The sequence below is a fragment of the Rhagoletis pomonella genome, unplaced genomic scaffold (assembly GCF_013731165.1).
Source record: "Rhagoletis pomonella isolate Grant_MI unplaced genomic scaffold, Rhpom_1.0 Rhpom_scaffold_00011, whole genome shotgun sequence".
NCBI lineage: Eukaryota > Metazoa > Arthropoda > Insecta > Diptera > Tephritidae > Rhagoletis > Rhagoletis pomonella.
Window position 1 is genome coordinate 25,110,551 of NW_023458565.1, and position 16,247 is coordinate 25,126,797.

At 32.5% G+C, this 16,247-nt stretch overlaps 2 protein-coding genes across 2 annotated transcripts in view; both read left to right on the forward strand.

Annotated features, from left to right (window-relative positions):
- LOC118746895 (histone deacetylase HDAC1) overlaps positions 1 to 16,247 on the forward strand; it is a 41,564-nt gene that overhangs the window by 6,122 nt on the left and 19,195 nt on the right. The gene's annotated exons all lie outside the window — the stretch shown is intronic.
- LOC118746896 (transmembrane protein 134-like) lies at positions 8,599 to 9,849 on the forward strand (the record flags this gene model as incomplete). The annotated part of the gene is given in 1 exon segment (XM_036480871.1): positions 8,599 to 9,849. A coding segment is annotated over 1 exon segment (352 nt), but the record flags the coding sequence as incomplete, so codon positions are not given.

The window sequence follows — 16,247 nt, forward strand, 5'->3', positions numbered from 1 at the left end:
ATAAAGATAAAGATAAAGATAAAGATAAAGATAAAGATAAAGATAAAGATAAAGATAAAGATAAAGATAAAGATAAAGATAAAGATAAAGATAAAGATAAAGATAAAGATAAAGATAAAGATAAAGATAAAGATAAAGATAAAGATAAAGATAAAGATAAAGATAAAGATAAAGATAAAGATAAAGATAAAGATAAAGATAAAGATAAAGATAAAGATAAAGATAAAGATAAAGATAAAGATAAAGATAAAGATAAAGATAAAGATAAAGATAAAGATAAAGATAAAGATAAAGATAAAGATAAAGATAAAGATAAAGATAAAAATAAAGATAAAGATAAAGATAAAGATAAAGATAAAGATAGAGATAAAGCTCAATCGAACCAATTTTATATTCGCTTAAATTCAGTGTATTTTTTACACCACACAAACACACGTCCGTCGAACCCATGGAAATTGAATTTCCTTCCACCTATGAAAGAAGCTTTAAAAAGGCGAAACTCATTCGTTAGTCATTTCGCAAAATTAAATTTCATACCTATATTTTGAGCTATTAAATTTATTTATTTTTTTTTGTGGAAGAAGCTTCTTGTGTTTAAAATGTTATGTATTGTTATCGTCATCATAGTATTTTCAAGACATTTCAGTGGATAATTGGAACTTGTGAAACCTCAAAGAGTGTTCCAGTAATAGCAATTTAACTAAATCGTATCCTACCCAAACTAAAAATGGTAAAGTTCAACCACTCTGTGTACTTTGTTTTTAAACATAAATATTTCATGTTATACTAGTGTCCCACTCAATTATAAACCACAAGTCATAAAATATGTATATTTTATACATATTTTCACGTAGTAAATAAAACAAATATCACTGTTATTTGCTTAGTCATAAATATTTATGGTGGTTGTGCAATTTTTAACTGGCAAATGCAATTTATTTTTTATTTGCTTGTATCTACCCACTTTGTTCGATAAATTTCGCAAATCACCAACAGCTTTGGAGAAATAATTACGTAGGATGTATTAAAGCAATCAAAACGGGTATGTGACTAACAGTTAAGTACAATTCGATCAACTAAATATGCATAGGCGTGTACATACATATGTATACATACATCCTTGTATACGGCTGCAATGCCTTATTTAAAATATTTGTGAGTGAACCCCGAGCCATCCGGAACTAGTCACTTTATTTTTCAGGAAAACAGTAGGTGAACGTATCAGCGTACATACGTAGACGCATGCGAAGAAATTTCCGCAAACTTAAAATAATGCACTCATTAATGAAAATTCTTACACTGTTAAAATATTCGCAAACGAGTTAATCTAAGGCATGAAATCAGGGGTTTTCAATAACTTCCATTTTTATCTTCTCAAGTTTATATTCTCAAGTTACATACCTGATGACAGAACGAATGGCAATTATAATAGGGAGGTTTTAGTTTTTTAAACTATAATTTTATTTTATTACTTTATTATAAACATATGCATGTATGTGTGTGTATGCATGAATGCCCTGAAGTCAAATGAACTAGTTGTAAACTACCCCACAACTAGTATGAATCGCATGCCCAACTAGTCAGCCAACTATCTTTTTTCCATGCAATCAACTGGTATTTTTAACATGGGGATGTCCTACGAAATGGCAATTGTCAGACTTCGGTCACAAATATACCAGTCTCATACTAGTTCAGAATAGACAGAAAAATACTAGTCCAAAACCACTACTTTATGGACCAAAACCACTACTTTGGGAGTCAAAAAATAAAATGAATTCATGAACATACAATAAAAAACATTTAAGTACACTTTTTTATTTTACATATTTTTATTTAGCAGCCTTAGATTTACCTATAATTATTTTTAATTTTTTGAGTATTAATTAAAAGAAAAAATAAATACATAGATATTTCAATTTCCAATATCCAATACTCCTCATTTTAAGAATATCAACGAATTTACTAAACTCAGTAAATTCAACAGACGACTTCTCGGTAACAAATAAAGATTTTTTAAAGCTTTAAAATGAATTTTGAAGGGGAGGAGTAGTGCAGCTCAAATGCGCCCAAAAACCGTGATTTTTGTACTTTTAGGTTAGAATATCCCGAAAACCTGACGTGATCTGGGGTCAGATTCGAATTCAGCACGTCAAAGACCTTCGGAAAAGTATAGTCCGATTCTTGGTTAAAAACTCTTGTTGGCCTGTGTAATTCAAGCAGTTATTAAATATTCTTCATTTTTGTCCATAGTTTGGCTTATTGATTGATAATAGAAATTAATCAAATAATTATATTAATCGTGTAATAAACAAAATAAAAAATAATTGAAAATGATCAAAAATAACAAAGTAACAGGTCTGGTATAATTGAATACGTACTCAATTTAACGGTTTACGATATACTCAAAACAAAGTGATATTATTTTGTGTACTTTATTTAGGGGATTCACAAGACGTGTTAACCGTCGTAAAATCTTAAGGTTAACATCTTTTTTAATTAAAATGGTTTTAGGGGATTTCTAACTAAACCGAAATTCTTTTAAACTGATAAAGAATATATAATTAGCCAACCCCCCAACCATTTTAACCGCTATTTTACATAAACAAGTGTTAAGCTTAAGATTTTACGACGGTTAACACGTCTTGTGAATCCCCTAATTGTATTAAACTGTCGAAGTCAAATAATACAGGGTGTGAATAAATCCTTTGTACTTGGTACAACTCTGGTCATTTTCGAACTAGTTCGGTTTCTGTTAGGAAATTCTAGTTGTAAACTAGTATTTTTCCTGACTAGTTTGGGATTTCACTGCAGGGTGATTGCAGCACGCAGACTTTGGATTTGAATCTTGAACGGGCACATTGTATATACGTATTCTTACATACATATCTGTGGCATTTTATTAAAACAACTTAAGTGACTTTAAAAGGTTTGATTTTTAATTAAAGAATAATATGTTTCGCCTGAAAAATAACCCAATGAATTATTGCTTTAAAAGGGCAATGGCTTATTTCGAGATAAGTTGCTTTAATAAATTGCCACTGATATGTACATATTCAACTTTAGACATCAAATAAATAAATATTGTACAATGTCATTGGCACGAGATAAAAACAACAATAGGTAGTAGAAATTGCTGCGCTTGTTTATCATTACGCATTTTTTTTTTCAAGAATAACTTCATTTCATGGGTGTACAATAAGGTGGTCCAAAAATGCATGTGAAAAAGTAAAGTCGGAATTTTCATGCTCTCACCCCCTAGAATTGCTCTATACCGAAAAAAAGTGCGCCCTTATTTTTTTATTTTAAAACCAAAAAATATTTAGAGGTCGCTCAAAGCGCATAAACTTTTCCATGTATTTTATATGGGTAAGAAACAACTTTTCGTAGAAATGGTATTGAATAGTTAAAAATCAATATTTTTCTATCAGAAAACTCTATCAGAAAAAAATATTTTCTATCAGAAAACTTTACTGTTGTTGGACCACCCTATTGTACAATGTTTAAACAAAAATATCTCGTAACACTTGAGAAACAATAAACCTTTTCATGTAATTTTCCTTGCTTTTGTAATGCAATATTACAGCGTGGCGACGAATAACTGTTACCCAGGTTTTTTTTTAGAAATAAAAGGGTCCTTTATAGATTTTGCGAAAAAGGTATTTTATTGTTAATTTTCCACAGATTTTACTTTAGTTGTATTAATTAGTTTTTAAATTTTAATCCCTATTTACATTTGGCAGCAGTGTAAACTTTGAAAGAAAAGTTAATTTGGCACGCAGGCCTTCGTCAATTAATTTATTCCATATCTTCTGTAACCATAGGCTAATTTTCTCCATTTTGAGTCCCTTATACTCCCCCTTCTGTCTAGCATAAGGCCTCATACTCAAAAATCTAATAGACTCGGAACTGGTGACTAGGACGGCCATTCATTCGAACAACCCTATACAGTTTTTCTCTTTTTTTGTCTTTTTTTATACAACGCCTAAGAAAAAATACACCTGAAAAAGACTTGCGTGCCAAGTGAACTTTCCTCTCAAAGTTTACACTGCTGGCAAATGTAAATAAGGGTTAAAATTTAAAAACTAATTAAAACAACTAAAGTAAAATCTGTGGAAAATTAACAATAAAATACTTTTTTCGCAAAAGTAATGAAGGACCCTTTTATTTCTCAAAAAAACCTGGGTAACAGTTATTCGTCGCCACGCTGTACATATACGCGTCTATTTTGCCTTAGTCATCATAGCGTGCAAGTTGTTATAACTAATCGTTACAAGTCAAAGATTAATTGTTAATAGTATAGCTTAGCTGTATGTGTGTGGTATCAGGTATAAAAATGATAACTCTATTTAAATAATTGCCTGCTTAGGTTCAGAGATATGTACATATGTATGTAGCTCTCAATATAGCGCATAGACTACAAATAATAGATTTATCGAAGTTTATATTGAAAGTGAAGATATAATTTTATTACCAGCCGGCTCAGCTTTCATTCAAGAACATGCATAGTCTTTATAACTGTCGTGGTCAGCTTAACCTTAGGTCATAGTAAAAAAATAAATGTATATTTGGCGCTTACATTTTGGTAAAGGGTTGGTCGACCTTCTTCTTCAATTTCTGGTGAGAGTCTTGATGTTATTGTAAAAATGGAGGACCCTAAAGTCTTACGCCCACTCCGAACTGCAAATGGCTTTTATGAGAAGCTTTTTCAACTATAAGAAAACAACTATTCTCGGAGCTTCTAACGACTCGGCTACGGTGACCGCCATAGTACTATAGTGTTATCCTAGACAGTGCAAAAAGAACATGTGCTCCCCCCATCCAACGAACGGAAATGTATCTTAATACTCCGAGCGGATTCAATGTATTGAAGGCTTAGATTAGGTTAGACGGGCAGCTCTGGTTAAAGGGTTCCCTCGGAAGCCCATTCTGATGCCCCAGACCAGTTCCTACATGTATTTAAACTAACCACTAATTTTGTGGTAGACCCTAATATACTCTGTAATGGAATGTACCTTCAGCTGTTTAACTTCTAGAGTAACTGTTCTGCAGACTTCTAGACTAGAGACTTCTCTCAAAGGCTGTTTCTGAGAAGAGCTGCCAAATCTTGTTTCAATAGTCATTTTGGGGCCATATTTAAATGTGGGAATTTCATCATCGCATAAAATGATATCAATAGGGCAATCGATCTTAAGCGAGTACTCCAAGAAATTCCTTTTAAAGCTTCAAATATTTTTCCCATAGTAAATAGTAAGATATCAGTAAACTTGCGATTAGTGAATACCTCCAATGTGACACCTGTGCTTTGTCGACGACGATGCACTTGACAATCATAAATTGTCGCATGCAAAATTTTTTTTTTACACCACATGTTTGTAGGTAAATAGCTTAAATATACATGCGTATGTAAGTTTGTAACGTTTATCCTTTATTTACTTGCCATCGTCAACATTCATTTAGCGCTTTGAAGTTGTGGACATTGAACGACAGTTGTGATGTTGCTTTTTTTGTAGATAACATGTAGTTTGTACTACTTACATATGTATATATGTTTGTGTGCATCGCTTATAATGACGTTTCGCCCGACTGCATTGCCGCACCAAAATAGGCCAACATACAATAATTTGACGTAAATCGCATTTAATTACCGCTAAAGTTTGCCATATAAAGTTACATACGTATACCTGTGAGCATACATAGTAAAATATGAACATACCTATGTACAGTGGCGGTCAAAAATGGATGAATGGTGTTTCGTTTTTAATATTTGCAATGTTTTTCAAGCTAAAATTTTTTTTGATATTATTTTATAAAAATATGGTTCATGCTTATCATACTTTCAAACTTTATACAGAACTTAGAAAAATTCCACGAACTTTTATCTAAATTTCGAGCTTTTTAAAAAGAATTTTTATAACTTTTTTGGGTATGCAGTTAACAGGTTTATACAATTTTAGTGAAATAAAATCAAGTTTTGAGCGGCTAAAAAATCGCATTGATTTTTAATATTTTTTTTTGTTGACGTCGTTTTGCACTTTTCTTCCATATAAACATGAATTTCTTGTCAAAGAATATGCGCAAGACCGTTTGCGAAATAATTAAAAAAAAAATCAACGCCAGTTTTCTTAAATTTCTCTATTTATATAAAAAAAAAACGCAAAAGCCGCAAAAAAAAAATATTAAAAATCAATGAATTGAATTTATTTTACTAAAATTTTATAAGCCCGTTAACTGCATACCCAAAAAAATTATAAAAATTCTGGTTAAAACGCTCGAAATTTAGATAAAGATTTATGGAATTTTTCTAAATTCAAGGTGAACAAGGTTTTTATAAAAAAATATAAAAAAAATTAGCTTGAAAATCATTGCAAATATTAAAAACGAAACACCATTCATCCATTTTTGACCGCCGCTGTATGTATGTACACTAGGGTGGTTAGAAAATGCATGTGAAAAAGCAAAGTCGGAGGGTTGATGCTCTCCACCTTGTTCTATATCGAAAAAATATATTTAAATAAAAAAAAATATTTAGGCATCGCTCACACTTTCCCATATTTTTTATATAAAAAAAACAACTTCGTGGAAATGGTATAGAATTCTTGATAATAAATATTTTTCGATCGGAAAAAAATCGGTATTAAAAAATTTGGTTTATTAGTTTATTATTGGAAGTCTTCTGAAGAGAACCTGAGTTTACCGAGCAATATTGATTTTCAAGAATTCTATACCACTTCGACGAAAAGTTGTTCTTTAGCCAAATAAAATACATGGAAAACTTTGAGCGATTTGAGCGACCTCTAAATATTTTTTGATTTCAGAATAAAAAATAAGGTTCAATTTTTTCGATATAAAGCAAACCAAGGGGGTGAGAGCATTAAAATGCAGACATTTTTTTTTTACCACCCTAATATACATACATCAATGTGCGCTGTAGAGTTGGCGCTGCAACTGTACTAATGCACATCTCGGTCCACAGTGGCCAGCAGGCATTTAGCGGTGAGTCGGTGATTGCGGCTGCATATTTGATTGATGAATAGTTGGCGTTCAATCAGTGGAATTAATTGTACATCTCTACATACATACATATGCATATGTGGATATGGCTATACGCTTAATTACTTATAGACAGTTATTTCTTTTATCTGAACGCCAATTTAAGCTTTTTTGAGCGGGCATACATCGTCTAATATTTTCTGTTAAATATTTGGTAAAAATGTCGCTTGATCCTTATGAAGATCATCTGACATGCATAAAAATTACATACTTAGTGGACTGACAGCTGCGGCAGGTTATATTAAAGGGGAGTCCTATTCTTGACGCAAGTTTAACTAGAGACCAAGCAGATCAATTCCTCTGTAAAATCCGATTCATCCAAAAAGCCTCCTGCCTTCCTTAATTCATTAGCTCTCTCACATCCTTCGATGTTTCTATGTCCTGGAACGCAGGCAACTGAAACAGCTTAGTGTGGAGTTCTACTCTTAGCGCTTCTGTCGTTTTTTGTAAGCTGCTTAGACAAACGAAGGAGCCAAGGCAAGGTTAGAAGACAGCTTTATCCTATTGGTTAAATTTTAAGATTATACTTGTTTTTTTTTCAAATTATTTTTCCTGAGGTGAAACTTGTTAAGCGGCGGCAGTGAACTAAAAAATCGTCACGGAAATGTGTGAAAATCCGTTTTTTTTCTCTTCATTTACGCTTACAATAATATTGAGAGTGTTTTACCGAAATGCGCTAGGCAGAGGTCTAAGGCTGGGACAAAGACCAATACGAAAACGATGACGAACGCGAAGATGAACGATAAAGATATGACGAATATGAAGATAGCGTCCAAAACAAAGGAAGAATTTAAAAACAAATACGAAGGCCAATGCGAACACGAGGATGAATACGAAGCCGAATACAACAACAGGAATACGAAAACGAATACAAATACGAAGAGGAAGACGATTACGAATATGAGGACGAAGACAACGGCTAATAGCCCGAACACAATGAAAACGACGAGCTACGGACCACAGCTGTCAAATTATTTTTCCACGTAATCTTATATAGATAATTATTTTGGCGACGACAGGGCTACACGACGACTGTAGTTGTGGCCAGATTAGATCTATTTCTATTTTTCCAGCGACAGATGAGGTTCTTCCTCTTCTTTTAAGTCAAGCTCATACAAATTCATGATGTCGCTGCTGCGTTTGAAAAAGTTCATGTCGCGACGAACTATAAATGAATCGAAGAAAGTTTCACTTCAGACGCACTCCTTTTTGATTATAAAAACTTATAAGATTTATTTCTTACATGTGTGATTTTCCGAATTATGAAGAGTTTTAAATGGGGGTGGGGGGTAAATCACATCCACGTGTTTTAAATGCTGTACAGATCGTAATGCTAAAGTAGTTCATGTTACCAATGTCCTAGCGGGTCTTTCTAAGCCTTATTTTACGTTGTTCCACGCTGGCTTGCACCTACTCTGCTCAGCTACATACCACATGTGTGCTCGAATAGCAAAGTAAAGTCAAATATTTAACTTTTGTACTACTATTTACTTAAACTCTAATGAAGACTTTCATTTTTCATTTTTGTTTTTTTTTTTCCTTTTGCAGAAACTACACCAAATATGCTGAGGATACGACATCGCGTGACAGCGACTCGCTAATTCAAGAGTATGGCAATATACCCACAGAGGAGACCAACACATACTGTTGGCGGCATCCGAAGGTGCGCGAAAATTGGCGAACTGTATTAGCTGCCGTCACATTGTTGATTGTCGGCACCGGTCTCTTTGTATTCGGTACATTCGCTGTCGCAGATCCGGCGAACACATCACAAGGTGTGGTGTTCTTTGTAGCTGGCCTAATCTGCTTTATACCGGGCGCCTATCATGTTGTCTACATTTGGCTGGCAGCCAAAGGATACCGAGGGTTCGACTTCTATCATCTCCCGTTGTTTACATAAAATAATGTTGTCGACGCCAATGATGACAATGACGACGACATATACATAGATACCACATAGATAGATGAGAAGGCAAGACAACGATGGCGATGGCGATGGCGATGGCATGGGCGAAGAAGGCATTATTAAAGCCCAGAAAGACGGCGAACCGACGACGAAGACGATGGCGATGGCGATGGCAATGATAAAGGCGCGTTAGCAGAATAGGATAAATGGCTTGCGTTATACATCATTTGAGTTGCGTGTTGTTTGCTTTGAGTGAGCGTTCGTCCTGTTGTTGTCTGCGAAATGTTTACGTTACATTGTCGGTAGCATATGAAATATTTAAACTTTAATGTTTGCCAACAAAGCGATTAAGCGAGTACATAGGAAAGGAGCAAAACATAAACATTTATTGTGGTGTTTAGTAAAGCGTTAATTTTTTTTTTTTAATTTTAGCAACACATCATCGCAATTTCACTTTAAGTCGTTGCAAGTCCAAAAAGCCACACTCAGCTTCCTATTTATATTGCGGCCAAAAACCCGTTATCATCATTCGTAAAATCGTCATATTAGGTTGTGTTTACGAGTTTAGATTAACTCACACACACACACACAGCCATACACACTCTCTCTCTCTCATACACATAATTAATTCAACGCTTGATAAGCAAATGCATGCAGCAATCATCATACGACTTTAGAAAACCGTAAACGACTAATCATAGTATTTAGTCAATATTTAAATGCTACTGATATTGCATAATCGGTATACATACATACATACAATAAAGAGAAGCAACTAAGCAAGTAAGCAAGAAGCAATGAAACGATAAATGTCAATCTACGAATTTTGTTACGTGCAAAAATCTGAAAAATTATTTATAGCAAGTAAATAACTAAAGATTTTATTTTCAAACCAAACAAAAAAAAAAACAAAGGGAAGCCGTACATAAAAATAAATCGCACTATTTTTGTTTATGGAAACTGCATAGCGCAAGCGATTTCCAGCAGTGACCTAATGAAGGCAATTAAACGCGGGGGAGAGTTGGTTTAGAAATGTTTGTTTGCCAAATATACTGCAAATTTACGTTTACGTTTTTCTGTAGGTATGTATTTGAGCTGAGAGGGGAGGATCGGAAATTTAAGTTGTTCATTGAAACGAACTCGAATATAAAAATGTTTTCCAAACTTTATATGTATATCAAATATAAGCAATTTCCGATTGAACTACAAATGAAAATAAAATTTTCGGCTAAGTAAAAAAAGCGTTCCATCGACAAAAAAACAGGGACCGTTACGCCTATGATGACATTTATAATAAAAATCGTCATTTAACCACTAAAATTGGATTTCTGTATTTCAGATCGAATTAAACCTTTATTTTATGATTTTTATCAGGAAGTGATTTAGTCGGTTCAGTTCAGCGGATCTACCCGTTTTTGCACCTTTTGATTGGTTCGTCAAAACGGTTTTTTTTTGTCTTTAAACCGGTATTTCGGTTCGGTAACAATTCAAAAAATATAAATAAAAACATATACCTATAATTTATGTTTTACTCTGTACATATTTAGTAAAAAAATTGCCGGATGGTAAAAAACATGGTTTACCATATTTAAGAAAAGAATAAATAAAAACTATCTGGAAAATTTATTTATTAACAAATAATTTTTAAGCAAAAAACAAAACCGACTTCAATACTCATATAAAAATTTAAGAGTATATGTTCCAATGATCGGATCTAAACTAAATTAGTATGGGCCCACCCCTGAGATACCACCTTTCCTTAAAAAAAAATATAGAAACCGGTTAACGTGTAAAGTTATGCGGTAATATACGCAAAAAAAAAAATATTCCGACGAATTGATAACATCCCCCTTTTTTGAAGTCGGTTAAAAATTTGTCGAAAAGAACACTAAGCCTTTATAAAAAAGTGTTTCCATTTGGAGCAAATATGTCTGGAAAATTTTCGTTCGGTTAGTGGTTCAGTTAATTAGTAGAAAAAAACGGGTCGCCCGGTTCCAAACCGGTTCTCGATCCTGGTTGTACGTATAAAGGCGGAGTCAACGTTCCAGTGCAGAAGTTTGAAATTTTTCATGTGGTTGTTGTTGTGTTTTTCTCTCTGGGAGAGCAACTGAGAAAACTTCGGAACGATTTTGGGTTGTTAACTCAACTTCCACTTCATTTTGAGAAAAAGAACGAAGAATCCGCCTTAAAACTCAGATAATCTTACGATCTTTTATCGAGAGATTGTTTTTATGTTTTTTTTATTTATATAAAGCAATATTAGAAAATACATTTTGAAAAAATTACTATATCTTGATTCTTTTTATATCTCTCATCATTAGCAGAAGAAAATAGTGTTGCCAGGCTGGCTTTTCATTCTGAAATTCAAGGACTTTCGGCCGAATATACAGGGTTTGGGAAAATTTTTATAAATTTACTTAGTTTTTATTATGTAACAATTTGGCTTTTATTCCAAAGAAACTTACGTACATACCTGTTTTAGCAAATTATTTTTTCTGTAGTGTGTGTTTCTCTAGCGTGCTGTTGCATGGAGGGCGCTTTTAGAAAGGGGCATTTTGTACCTTTAACCGCAGAAAGTCATGCTTCGTCGAATCCTGTTTTAAAGAATTTTTTTAAGTTAAAATTTTGTTAAGCAATATTAAAAACACAAACAAAAGTGGAAAAAGAACATAATTATATTTTTCAATCTCGGGGTAAAGGTGGTTACCCTAGAAGAACAGGCAGACACTTAAAAAATTATACCAAAATGAGCAAAGCGATGAGCTGAGCAAATTTAGCCACGTTCGTCTGCTTGTTTAAATGCAAACTAGTCTCTTAGTTTTCGAGATATCCGACTGAAATTTGGTACATGAGTGTATATTTATAATGTTTTAATAATTTATCGACACTGACAAATTTAGCATAGAGTTTTGCATTATAACTTCTCCATTTAAGCAGCTATGAATATAAAATTGCTGACTTTTTTTTAAGTATCATGAACAGAGTGTATGCAGCGAGAATCTTTAAGATTATTATTCAGTTATAAAGTTTTGCTCAAAAACTTCTTCATTTATACAGCTACATAGCAAATTTTTTTATTAATTTTAAAATTTTCGTAGATGTATTTATTTTGTGCGGAGAACAATTTAGATGTTGATATTTTTAAGGACCACCCTAGCGTTATTTGACCAGAAAGAAAAAAAATTAGATGCAACTTTGGACTTTGTAATATTCTGGGACATCCTTGTTTCCATATTGCTACAGTAAAATAAATGAAATCAGTTTAAAGATATCTCAAAAAAAAAAATTACAAACGATTTCAGAAAAATTCTATTGATCTATTTTAATCGAACCTGGCCTCGAAGCACGCGCTCGTGATCGAAAGACTACTCGCTTCGAATCGAATAAAATTCAATTACAGTTGTTTTCTTTACAATGTAATTTGAATTGCCGTAATCTGAAAATCGAATTGCAATTCTTGTTTTGTTCGATATCAAATGCCGTGATTCAGCTCCTGTAGTTGCTTCGAAGGCAGGGTGAACAGAATAAATTCGCAAAAAGTAGCTACTCTTTTTCCCAGTGAAAAAAATTATACACTTGTTCCGTTTCAGCATAGCTATATTTATGTATGTATATAACTACTATAATTGTCGAGGGGGCGCTTTTTGATACCACCTAAATTTTTCGAACTTTAAAATATTAAATCAGTAATTTTTAAGCAAAAAAAAAAAAACAAAACCAATTCAATTCTCATACAAAAATGTAAGAGTATCGTTAATTTTTTCATGATTCCTCTAAAAAAAGAATTATAAAAATCGGTTAACGTGGTCCAAAGTAATGCGGTTACATACAAAAAAAGTAAAAAAATACTCCGACGAATTGATAACCTCCTCCTTTTTTCGATGTCGGTAAAAACACTACTTGCTCGAATCAAAATTTTCTTTCGAAATTAAGGTGGGAATTTTACTACTTAATACGCTTTCTGACTCTCTCTCTGCACTTCATTAAATCTGCATACTTTCGTTGCATATAAATTTGCAATTATAAATATATATTTTTTAGGGTTTTGTTTGGAAAATAAAACACCATAAAAACATATTTACATACATACCTACATATGTAGTTATTGTATGTATGTAAAAACCATGTATGTGTTATGAATGCATGTGTGTGTATATTTGCGCGAAGACTTTATTTTTTGTAATGCATAAATAAATGTTTGTATATGATTTTTGAAAAATATTAAGAAATAATAAAAAAATAAACGTCAAAATAACCAGCATAACAGCATAACTTAGCTTAAGCCAAACTTTAACAATTAATTATGCTAGATTAAGTAACGAATGAAATGGCAAGCGAAAAGGCTTCTTTCTGTAGCACTCGATTACACATAGTATAGCTATGAATACATACACACTCTAGAAGCCGATTAAGCGAATAGCGAATGTGCTGTATAAATTTAAGAATTAAGTAAACCAAAAAAAAAAGTATATAAATACTTATATTTATAGATGTATGTATTAAATTTTTTTGTACACAACCCAAATCGCCTATTTCATGCTTTCCTACCCTGCTACCCCAACTATTAACCAGTCCAAGTTTACACTGTTCTCATTTTTTTTTTTTATATTTAGTGTATAATTGCACACAAACATATAGAAGATACATGCATATGTGTATGTGTTTGTATGTAAACAAGCATACAAAAATTTATACTCACATTAACATTTAATTGTAAAAAAAAAGTATGCTCCATGAAAATGCAATGAAATGGTTGTAAAAAACAAAAAAAAAAAAGGAAAAACAATAGGTGAAATAAATTAAAGCAAAATTTTCAAAAAGTTTTGCAAACAATTGTATTGAGCCAACGTACATGCGATATTTACTTTTAATTAATTGCTACATTGTATACTAGTATTTAGGTGTTCAATGCAACGTCCCTCCACTTTTCCTGGCAATTAGAATTGTTTTTTGTTTCGTTTTTGTTTAATATTTTTATATCGATTTATACATACATACATATTTACTTGTATGCATAATTTATACTTTTAATGCAGGCAATAAGCGATAATAAAAATCTCGATTCTCGAATAAATTAAAAAAATATGTATATTTGTTGTGCGTTTTTCTTTTTTGCATGGTGTATAGGGCGGGTAAGTACGCACTTGAGATGTTAGAGCGAATATTTGGTATTGATTCGAATCAAAACGAAAAAGATCGATGCGGAAAAATAAATCGATATCTCACGAAGATATTGTCATACTACATTATTTTTTTTTAAATTACTGTTAATTGTTTGACTGATGTGCGCCTTAGCATTTCCGTGCATAGAAGTAGGCATATTGAAGAATTCTCCTAGCAAATATGAACTCATGGCTCGAATTTAACCCGGCGCCAAACTTTTTTTGTTGCAAAAAAATATTGTATGTTCGATTTGAATAAATTTTTCAGGAAGTTTTCCTTACATAAAGATTTTTTTTTCCGGTGAAAAGAATTTTTTTAAATTGTTCGGTTGCATCAAATGCACAATAGGTACGGTGACCATCCGTCCTTTATTTTAAAGGACAGTCCTTTATTTTACGCCTTTTGTCCTTTCTTAGACCGTCGTTTAAATCAGCTCTACATTTTTGAGAAGTGAATTTTTAAACACAGAATATGAAAAATAAAAATGTCCCTTATAAAACAGAATGAAAACCTTAGCCAGTTTGTTTCGCACCCCACTTAAGGGTTTCTATTTAATCGGTAATCTTTGTACAATCTATAAAGCAAAGGGAAAGTTGTGCCCAGAATCGTGTTGCAAGCTGAGTTTCCAGTTCCACTGAAAGAGGACAATAAAGCCTTACTCACTGCAGCCGTAATTTTTCAATTGATTTGCTATTTTTTCTTTATGAAATCTTATAATATTTACAAGAGACCAGTTCAGTCTGATTTGTGAATTTTTATTTGATTATATTAAATTTTTTATTGCGAAATGCAGAAAAAGTTGCAATTTTGAAAAAAATGTATTCTCCCGTTCCAATTAATAAATGCTACATAACAAAAACAAGTTAAAAACAATTGTAAGGTTATCCCAAAACGAAAAAATTACACAAATAAAAATTTGAATTGTTATAAAAAAGTGTTCACCAAAATAAATATTTTTTTTTTGGTTTTTAGTAAAAATTGGTTGAAAAATGAAGGCTCCGCTCCGTTGAGGTTAAACTGACCGGAAGTCAATTTTTTTTAATTTGTGATATATGCATGTCCATGTTGTTATCGCAGACTCCGATTCTGTGCATAAAAATACGTAAATTTTGTTTAAAACTTGTTTCTCGGAAGTGCATTTTTCAAAGCTCTAAATAACCTTCGAACTACAACTCGTCCTGGGCTTCTAAAATGGACGAAAATTTGTTTATTGGGAAAGGATAAAAAAAAAAAATGAATCACAAGTCGGGGATGCTCTTTTGCATCTTTTGGTCGCATTATTGACTTACGATTTAGCCCGGCTTAGCACTGTCAAACTTCCATTTGTTTAGGTCTCTGCCTTGGCCGAGCGCAGAGCCACTGAAAATTACTTGTCTAAGTTTTTCGCCGATAAACCACAAAGTTCTACACCGAGGAAATTATGAAGCTACCCGAGAAATGGCAAACGGTCATAGTAATAAGAGCCAATATATGCTTGAGTAAAATTGATTTTTAATAAAGAAGTGTTTTTTTTTTTTTGAAAATTTAACCAAAAATTCGAGGAGACCTTTTATATGAGCCAATATTTAGTTAATGCAAAAATAAATTCGTAAAGAACTTTTTCACTGTTGACATTTTAGAAGAGAAGGCATTAAATTTGATCTCAAACACCGTTTACTTTGTACTTAATTCAATAAATGCCATTCAACTTTAAGAACGTAGTACTTTCTTTTTCAAATAAACGCTCTTTCTCCCCCAAAGATTAACCTTTATTGCCTGCATTATTGATTCAACAATAGTTTTGTAACCCGGAACGACATGGCGTATACGTGACAAATAAACAAGAAGGTGTATGAATAAAATACCTCAGTATCAATAAGCCGCTTAGCAATACCGATAGATACTTAGTTTAGATGTGAGCGCGGAAAGTTACTAAATCGCAAAAATATCTGCACAAAAACAATTGATTGGTACGTTTCAAGCGTGAGTGGTAGGTAGCATTGGATTTCAGCACACAAATTGTTTTGCATTGTGTTTTTATGACAAAACAAGCCATTGTTACTATATTCGTACATTTGTAGTAAATGGTAGTAAATTGTATTACAAGTAAAGGCAAGCACACCAATTACGAAATACATCAATTTTGATG